A 10,273-nucleotide genomic window follows, 5' to 3' on the forward strand; every position below is an offset into this window, starting at 1 on the left:
GCAGCACCTATGGGGAGAAACAAATAAACAAATATTGTTCTACACTCTTGCTGGTTTTGGCTGGGGGGACTTTGTGTGTTCTGTTAAGGCATGCATCCTGTTGTTGACACTCTAAAATTAGGCCATTCTGTTATTTTAAGATGTGAAATGAGAGATTTTAAGGGACTGACATTGAAATAACTTACAGGCATTGAGAGTCATTCCTACCAAATAAACTAGTCTTTGATTTTTACCAGCAACAAAAACAAGTAGAAGAACAAGTCTGCTAACAAGAAAATTCTACTTCAGAAATAGGCAAGACACTAAGAAAATGATAAATTTTGGCATTTTTGCATCTTCAGAAAGGACAAATGCAGAACTGTTTCACATTTCAGTATTGTTCTCCCAGACCAGACTTCACTTTCTAGCAATTGCCTGTACAGAGGCCCTATACTACAATTGCTTTCAGGTGCCTTCCAACTTGATTTATTTGCTGCTTATGAAGAGATTTGAGAGCTGACTGTTGTTAGACAGCTGTGGGGCATGTTCCTAGGCATGAGCTCTCCTTACCAAGGGAGGGGCACGGTAGCCCCTTGGCATTGGGGCATTCATGCCAGTGATTTGTACCATCTGAGCAAGCCCATGAGCCTCAGCTCCATGCTGGCCCTGTCTGTCTCTCCGCTGCGCTGGAGCTGCTTTGGCGCAGGCGGGACAAACTCCTTCTCTTCCTGACGCGCAGCAACAGGCACGCGTTACAGGACTGCTCCTGCTGCTCGGACCGTCCGTCACCAACTCCCGCTGCCCCGCACACAGCAATCCTCGAGCGAGGAAAACACCTCTCACGCTGAAGCTCTCTTTGACGAGCTCCCACACGAGCGGCCAGGGCAGCTTCCTTCGCTGTCGGGGGACAAGAGCCTGTTCGCCCCGCCGCTCCGCTCTGCTCCCTCCACACGGCTGAGCAAGGGAGGGCAGAATAGGACAGCCCGACAAGAGGGCAGAACAAGTCAGCCCGGGGCTGCTCAGCTCTCCGCAGGGCCTGCCGGGGCGGGGCGAGCTGGGCCGGGCCGGGCGGGCGGAGCGGAGTTGTGGCGGGACCGCCCCTCAGCGTTGGGGCGGAGCCACCACCCGCTTCATAAAGGGCGACCCGCGGAGCGACTCAGCGTCGTGAGCAGAGCGGGTGGGAAGGGCAGGGCCGGGCGGGGCCGGTGGAGCGGGACCGAGGAGGGCAGGCAGGACGGAGCCGGCGGGGTGCGGTGATGGAGCTCCTACGGACTATCGCCCACCCACCGGGCGGCGGCGGTGCCAAGGGCTGCGAGGCGGCAGCGGGCAGAGCGGCCGGCAGCGAGTCGCGCAGGAAGAAGGCGGAGGAGCCGCCGCACCAGCACGGCCACCCCGCAGCCGAGGTGTCCCGGATTATTACCGACCCCACGACGGGGAAGCGTTACTGCCGCGGCAAGGTGCTCGGAAAGGTAATGGCCACACCGAGCCCCGTGCCCTCCCGAGGCGGCGGCCAGTGTGCCCCGCTCGCCGCCGTTCTCGGCCGGGCGCTGCCCCCGCGGGGCTGCGTTCCCCCGGAGAGCGGAGTGCGCTGCCGCCCGCGACCTGGCAGCGCTGCCCGGGCCAGGCGCTATGGGTCCGAGCGCCCTTGCTGCCCCGGAATCGTGCCTTCGGCTCGGGCGAGCCCGCGGGAAAGACATGGATGGTGCATCCGGGGAGTGGGGAGCTTGCGAGCCTTCCAACAGACGATGAACCCGGGACCTGTCCGTAGAAAATTGCCTTTTGCTAAGGAAGTTGCACTTCTTGACTAATACATGAGCTGGTGAATGACTAAGTGCAGGGCTGCATTTATACCTGCTCTAATTGCCTTTTTCTTCTGTGTCTTTCTAGGGTGGATTTGCCAAATGTTACGAGATGACAGATTTGACAACAAATAAAGTTTATGCTGCGAAAATCATTCCTCACAGCAGAGTAGCAAAACCTCATCAAAGGGAGAAGGTATATATGCATGAATGATTATTTTTTTTCCACAAACTCTTTGTGTGCTGGATTGCCTACTCCTTTTCCTGCAATGGTTCTGATAGAGCTGTCTGCTCAGCCTTGTGGAAGTAAGGCTAACAACACCTTTCTTCTTTCCCACTGTCTTGTCTTTACAGATTGATAAAGAGATTGAGCTGCACAGAATGCTTAATCATAGACATGTTGTGCAGTTTTATCATTACTTTGAAGACAGAGAGAATATTTACATTCTTCTGGAATACTGCAGTAGAAGGGTGAGCATCAACTGGGAGAAATCTGGTATTTACTTACCTGGAATCTGCAACTAATTTAAATGTGTGATGTGTAAAACATTTTTTTTTTGTGGCTTTAGTTGTTGTTTCTGTATGTACTCATTTACTCCTGCTTAAGGTGAATCTTGTGCATGAATTGGCAGCGACATTTCTGCCTTTGTTTTTCCTCTGCAGTCAATGGCTCACATCTTAAAAGCGAGGAAGGTATTGACAGAACCAGAAGTACGATACTACCTCAGGCAAATTGTGTCAGGGCTGAAGTATCTTCATGAACAGGAAATCTTACACAGGGATCTTAAACTAGGTAAGTTCTCCAGATTGCCAACTTCTAAACATACTCCTCCAGCCCTATCAGTGTTGTCCCACTTTATCCTTGTATGGTGATAGTTTGTTTAGTAGAATCAGCTTAGTCTGTCTTTACAGTGGAAACTCATGCTGCTTAAGGGATGACATTAAGCATTCCTAATTAAAAAAAAAAAAATCTTGCCTAGCTTCTGGCTCTGAACAAAGTATGACTCAGCACCTGTGGCAAATGCCTTCATACCTTGCCAGGGATGGACTAAATGGAATTTCTTTGTCTGCCAGGTAACTTCTTTATCAATGAGAACATGGAACTGAAGCTCGGTGACTTTGGCTTGGCAGCTAGGCTGGAACCACTGGAGCACAGGAGGAGGTAGGAGCATCAAAAATGTATAGTCTAGTTGTAAATGAAACTAAATTCATATGGAAATAAGAAGTCATGTTCCATAGCAAAAGCTAGTTATTGCCCCTCTAGCGTCATGAAGATAAAATGAAAAAACATCTATGCTATTAAAGTTCCTACAGCTCCTTTTTAGACATTTGAACTTGAGAAGAAAACCTGCCCTTTGAAAAGTAGCTCCTTCCTCTTTCTGTTTGAAATATTAACCAGCTCTGTGGTGTCTTTGATTTTTTTCAGAACAATATGTGGCACACCAAATTACCTCTCTCCAGAAGTCCTCAACAAACAAGGGCATGGCTGTGAATCTGATATATGGGCCTTAGGCTGTGTAATGTAAGTACTTTCCTGCCTTTGAAATGTATTATATCCATCACTGGCTTAGACTTTTGAGAGTTCAAAGGGGATGCAGTGCTGCATCCATTTACAGCCTTTTATACATGTGTAGCTCAATGCAGAAATTCTTCATGTTGGGAGATAGACAAAGCCCTTTTTTGTAGCTGTAGACACAAGTATGGTGGGTGTGTAAAATAAAACCATTTTCCTTTGCCTTCAAACAGGTATACAATGCTGTTGGGAAGACCCCCATTTGAGACTACAAATCTTAAAGAAACATACAGATGTATAAGGGAAGCAAGATACAGTCTGCCTTCATCTCTCTTGGCACCTGCAAAACACTTAATAGCTAGTATGTTGTCAAAAAACCCTGAAGATCGGCCCAGTTTAGATGAAATAATTCGACATGAATTCTTCTTACAGGTTTGTACTGTCTGCTATTAGTGGTGTAAAAAACAAAATCCACATAAAAATGCACTCTGTGGTCTAAACATTGTGTTGTATTTCCGCAGGGCTTTACACCTGATAGGCTTTCTGCAAGCTGTTGTCACACCGTCCCTGATTTCCATTTGTCAAGTCCTGCGAAAAATTTCTTCAAAAAAGCAGCTGCTGCTCTCTTTGGGGGGAAAAAGGATAAGGCCAGATACTTGGACACACATAGTAAGTTTGAAGTCTAGATATAGTCCACTTATTTCTATTCCATCAGTTTCATATTAGTGTACATCTGTGAGATAGCAACAGAACACGTATTCGTGTCTTAGAGCTTTCCTAGCTTGGTTTTGACTTTTTTCTTGGTAAGTATAGATGTTAACCTGCCCGCCTATGCCAGTTTACATACATAAATGCTTCTTACAGCACCCACATTTATATTGGTCATCTGTTAGTGTGTAAAGTCTCTTGAAATTTAGTCTCTTAGAGTGATTTGTGCATAATGGCATCATTTCTCTGGGAGACTGTGGCAGGCTTAGAAGAAGCTCCTAGAGAGACGCAATGTGTTTTCTGCAGCTAACTTGTTATGCTTTCTGTAATTCAATAGCACTTCCAGATTCAGAGTTAATTTTTTCTTTCCTGTGTTGCAGACAGGCTAGCTAAAGAAGATGAAGAAATCTACAAGCTCAGACATGATTTGAAGAAGGCATCGATAACCCAGCAGGCCCCCAAACACAAGACAGATGAGGTATATGCAAGTGCAGTTCAAATCTAGTAACAGTTGGGTGGAGTAGCTACAATTAAATTATATTTGACTTGGATATCAGAACTGGGGCTGTACACAGCATAATCAAGCTTAAATGATTAGCAGAGCTGCTTTAAGAGGGCTTAAACAAGCATCACAAAGGTATGGTAGCCTTTGTGGGGAGACTATAAATTTTGGCTTTTGAGTAATTATAGTATCTGCCTAGACTCCATTGTTGCCTGTGCGTTAACTTGTCTGCCAGGTGCTGTTTCTCAATATCCCAAATACAGGGCTTCAGTTCATGATTAACAGGGCTTCTTAAAAGAATAAATTGCTGAAATCTGTCTTTTACTATTTGGTGTTCAGACCTGCATACAGCTGCTCCCTTGCTAGGGCAGGAGAGCAGAAAACTGATTAATAGCCTGTGAGATGCAAATTGAAGATCTAAAGAATGGAAAGACCTGGAGTGCTGCTCCAAGCTAAGTCTAGCAGCAGCTCCTTTGTAATCTTTGTACATGAATACCAGTTTCCCTAGAATTTGTCATTTGTTGAGAAACAGGAGAGCCATGCAAAACTTGTGTATAAGCCTTGTCTTGTGTTTTGTTTGATATTTACATGTCTGACATCTCTTCTAGGAGATTCAGCCTCTTATCACAACAGTGGTGAAGCCGGGAGCCTTGCCAGAAACTAAGCAGATTGGAGACTCCATTCGGATGATAGTCAGAGGAACTTTGGGAAGCTGCAGCAGTAGCAGTGAATGTAAGTGCAGCAAAATCTGATGTCTAAGTCTGAATCCCACTTTGTTTTCATATCTTAAAAGCTTGAAGCAAACATTGCTTTTATAGTCTTATTTTTGATGTTGCAAAAGCCAATAATTTTGGAAAATTTAAACTAGAAAGTCATTAAGGCTAGATTTCTTAAAATCTATGTAACTCAAAAGTTTAGAATGAAAATCTTCTCTCTATGTGTTCTTGTCAGTCTAATAATCCTTTCTTTTCAGGTTTGGAAGACAGTACTATGGGAAGTGTTGCTGATACAGTTGCAAGAGTATTGAGGGGATGTCTGGAGAATATGCCAGAAGCAGATAGCAACCCCAAAGAACAGCTGACAGCATCCTTCCAGTGGGTTACAAAATGGGTGGACTACTCCAACAAGTATGGCTTTGGGTACCAGCTGTCAGATCACACTGTTGGTGTCCTCTTCAACAATGGGGCACATATGAGCCTTCTGCCAGACAAAAAGTAAGAATCATTACAAAGCAAACAACTCACTGAAGCAGTTTAGACGTTAAATATTTGTTTCTCATCACTAACCGCCTTATTTTGTTTTCCTCTTTTAGGACAGTGCACTACTATGCTGAGCTAGGCCAATGCTCTGTCTTCCCAGCCACAGAGGCCCCTGAGCAGTTCATTAGCCAAGTAACTGTACTGAAGTATTTCTCTCACTATATGGAGGAGAACCTTATGGATGTAAGTTCAGCATCTTCAGGGTCCTGTGCTGTAAAAATACACTAAATGTAAACCGAGTGCTTAACACAGTCTGTTCCCTTTCCTAGGGAGGAGACTTGCCCAGCCTAACAGATGTACGCAGGCCCAGGCTTTACCTCTTACAGTGGCTCAAATCTGATAAAGCATTAATGATGCTCTTCAATGATGGCACGTTTCAAGTAAGTGTGGTACCATCATCCAGAGAAAAGGTCTCAAAATACTTTATTGCATTAGAACTAGGTAAATCTCAGAAATTGAGAGGAGAAAGGAGACAAACAGTAACTTACTTCTCTTTCACAGGTGAACTTCTACCACGACCACACAAAAGTCATAATTTGCAATCAGAGTGAGGAATATCTCCTTACCTACATAAATGAAGACAGGATATCCACAACGTTTCGTCTGACAACTCTTCTGGTTTCAGGATGTTCATTGGAACTAAAACACAGAATGGAATATGCTCTGAACATGCTGCTGCAGCGATGTAACTGAAGGAACTGACTCTGTTAAACCAAATGGACTCTCTTGTTCGCTGTGAATCTACAGTGGAGATGGTGGAGCAACTAGTATGTTGATGATGGATGTGTGGTGGTACGAAAACTGGACTGTCCAAGTGTGCTGGGCACACATCTATTAGAAGCCTAAACCTACTTGTTGGAGTAAAATGTTGTGACAAGGAGTTCTTTGGATAATAGTTTTCCTTGCTTCATGTGTGTTAAAGATATAATTTGACTTGAACTTGGAGCAGAGTGTGTCTGTTTTGCTCTGGTGGAGTTAAACTGTGAATACACATCTGGAAAGGGAGGGAAGGGAGAGCTCCGTTGTTGGGGATAATTGTAACAAGCAGCTTCTGGTTGCTTAACTGTGAACTATGGCCATACTGGTTTTTTTTCCTTATTGTTCAAAAATACCCACACTTGTGGCTGGCAAAGTGCATTCCTTGTTAATTTTTTTTTTATTTATTACAGCCTAAAGTGAAGTATTTATTACTTTTCTTTTTTTGGACTTTGGCATTTTGAATATAAATCTGTTGGCAATAAAGAATGGAAATCTGACGCATCATTCTCTACTCTTTCTCCTATATAACTGAGCATGCTTTACTTTGCATTACGAGAAATCTCTCAGATTTGCTTTCTATATTCTATTTTTAAAAAGTCTGCTACAGGTCTGGATATGAAGGGTAGACAGGTTTATCTGTCTCTATGCCCACTTGCAGTCATAATCACCAACACAGCTATTGTTAATTATAGCTGCAATCCTAAAATAACTGCTGATGGAGCTTACAGACTAATGATGTAGGCCTTGATACTTATTGTCCTAAGAGCTTAAAACAAAACTATGGATCTCTTCGAGATACTACATCTCAAAATTGATGTTTAACTGAAAAAATTGATGTTTAACTGAAAAGAATGCTTTCTTCTGGGTGGTATGTTGGAGATTGAAGGATAAGGGGATGTGTGAATTCTCTGCTTGCTGGGACAGCATTGTTCTTATCAAGGGGCTGAGAATCCTGATACCTCAACAGCAGAATGAATTGACCATACCTGTTATTTTGCCTCTACTAAGCTTTATTTTGTCTTTCCACCCTTGGTTAAATGGTTACCCCAGTAAAGTAAAATCAAAAGGGTGAAAAAATTAAAGGGTGACTTAGTGTATACCATAAATTGTAATTTTGTTTTAGTAACACTTGTAGCTGTTTAAAGTTATCAGTTGGGTAGAGTAAGCCCACAGTTTACACTAAGTTTTCTGAGACCAATATAGGGATGGCCTGCTGCTTTCTGCAATCCTTCTGCTTCTAAACATCCACTTACATGACTAATGGCTTTCCAAAACTGAAGGCAATGCCATTTGTCAGTTAAAACCATGCAAATAGGTGCAATTAAGGAGAACTCATGGACTCCAGGCAGGGGGAAATTGTCTGACTTGTGGACTGGGCTTATTTCTCTTAGATATTGCATAGCACCTGCACCATTATAAACATATACCTGTCTTCAAGTAACTTTTCTGATGCAACAGCAAGCAGTTAATTACTTACATGACCTATTGTTCCTATAACAGAATGAGGCCTTTTCTGAACAACATCAATTGCCATCAGTGTATCAATCACAGCAGCTGAATGTAAGGAACAGGCAGAGTAATAAAATGCAGACTAAACAAAGTACAGAGGTCAATATGAAATCGTGAGCAGAGTACTTCATCTTGCAACAAGCACGTATAACTGTGATGGGGTTTGTTGTATTGAATGCCTGGCATTAGGTAATATTTATTTACTTCTCAAGTCTAGACAGGAAGACCCAATTGAGTTCTTCAGATGGATTCATTAATATAACTCTAGGCAGTTCAGTGAAGTTAAATATATACTTGCTATAGTGAGCAGAATTCAGCTTCCCAGCTGTCTACTTTCTTCAAGGGATAATGGCTGATTTTATTCCTGAGAGGCCATGACTTACCTAATTCTGCTGCACACATACAGCTACTGTTGTGTTCTTTTCCCTAACAAAGTGAAATCTCCCTTTTTGTTTAGGACACCAGTAAACATATAGTTTGCGTGCACTTCAAAACCAAAATTTACTAGAGCTATAGTACTTCACATGGAAAAAACACTTTTTGTTCAACTTTTGTGTGCTAGAGAAAGTACAAACCTTTATTCAGCTGCTATGATTTCTTTGTGTACCAAAATCATGTTTGTATGGCTATAATTCAGGCTTGTATAAGCAAACAAGCTAGCTTTTAATGTAGAAAATTTTAAAATGTATGTAAAAGTTCCAGGATGCTAGTTGTTTGTGGATGGTTGATAGCTCACTAAAATAAATTAAGTGAATGAGCTATTTGTATGCAGTGTTTATGCTCAGTAGTTGCTAAATCCTTATGTATCTTTCTGCTTAGTGCACCTTCTGCTCTGTATCCTTACCTCACTTTTTATTTTAACATTGCAAAACAAGAAAGATGTTCAGATCAGGTTAAGGAAAAATACACTTTTCAAGGTACTTTTGTCCTAGTCTCTGAGCCCAAAGAGGGAAAGCCATTTTAAAATTCTAAGAACTTGCATCAGGAACAAAGGTTCTGAAATTCTTTCTCAGGGTGGATCCTGTCTTAAATAAGACACTGCAGTGCACTACTTGGCCTTCTCTATTTAAACACGTAACTCCTTCTTGTAATTCTGCATACAGGAAGATAAATATTAGAAAGATATTTGTTCTTCTTCTGTATAACAAATGTCTTGCCTTCTCTTGAAAGATGTGGTCTGCATTTTATGCTGGGCCAGCATATGTTCTATTATATTGAAACCAAGAGAAAACACAGCATAATATCTAGTTTGGGAGTATATCTACTTGAAAGGAAATGAGGATTAAAAGATTAGGTGAAAGCACAAAGGTTTGTCAGGTATGAATGCTGGACATGATGAAATAACATTGACAAGGGGAAAAAATCTGCTGTACTCTCATTAAAAAATCTTTATGAAATTTGAAAATTTTTTTTTAAGTATACATACATACTTGTATGACTGAGTGCACTAATCTGCTGATAGCAAAAAAGTCAAGAAAATTATTCAAGCAGGTCATGCTTCAGCATTAAAAAAATGCATTACCCACTGATGTCACTAGTAACTCAAGTATTCTAGGGCATTCCGTAATCCTTTCCTGAAATTATTCCATTTCATTAAGTTCCTATATATAATACATATGAGAAAAAAGAAAACAGTTTCAGTGTTTGCTGGTTTACAATATTGAATCAAGTCTCCAATATTCTCCAGGTTACTTAGGAAACTAGAAGAATATTCTCTTACTTTAAAGCTATTTCATTACTTCTGAAAATAGTCATATTAGAGAATGATCCTTCCACTGCCCATCAATGACAGATAATTTTGTGCCTGATTAAATGGGTTCTAAATGTAAATTTAAATTTTTAAAAATTATAGGTCGTTATCAACCCCCAAGCAGATGCATACCCGAGGAATCAACCAGAATGCATGGCATGGGACATTGCTCTTTTTGATTTGGTCTGGTTTATAATTTTTATGCCTTATGAACATCAATAGTGGCAGAATTGACACAATGTTAGACTAGGACATATAAATCAAGAGGTTAAACTCAATTTAAATATCCAGGTAAATAAATATATTTGGAAACAAATATCATGGATACTCGTGGTGTTTGGAAATTAGGATAAAAGAAAGTAAAGATTTAACCTCTGGGATTTATCCATGTAAATTACCTTTGGTATGGGAACACAATTGATTTGAAAGATTCTGTTTTACTGGCTACACTTGAAACTATTGCATTTTTCTTCTCTACTGTCCATAGCAACTAGA

At 41.7% G+C, this 10,273-nt stretch overlaps 1 protein-coding gene across 1 annotated transcript; it reads left to right on the forward strand.

Moving 5' to 3' along the window:
- Nucleotides 1-1,174: 1,174 nt before the first annotated feature.
- PLK2 (polo like kinase 2) lies at nt 1,175-7,016 on the forward strand. Its single transcript, XM_058044292.1, has 14 exons — nt 1,175-1,448; nt 1,867-1,974; nt 2,133-2,249; nt 2,442-2,571; nt 2,853-2,940; nt 3,205-3,300; nt 3,525-3,723; nt 3,813-3,960; nt 4,380-4,477; nt 5,110-5,233; nt 5,475-5,715; nt 5,814-5,943; nt 6,030-6,140; nt 6,262-7,016. The coding sequence occupies exons 1-14, from the start codon at nt 1,236-1,238 to the stop codon at nt 6,451-6,453; spliced, it is 1,995 nt and encodes a 664-aa protein (XP_057900275.1). The 5' UTR covers nt 1,175-1,235; the 3' UTR covers nt 6,454-7,016.
- Nucleotides 7,017-10,273: the final 3,257 nt, after the last annotated feature.

This window comes from Melospiza georgiana, chromosome Z (assembly GCF_028018845.1).
Source record: "Melospiza georgiana isolate bMelGeo1 chromosome Z, bMelGeo1.pri, whole genome shotgun sequence".
In the NCBI taxonomy this organism is placed as follows: Eukaryota; Metazoa; Chordata; class Aves; order Passeriformes; family Passerellidae; genus Melospiza; species Melospiza georgiana.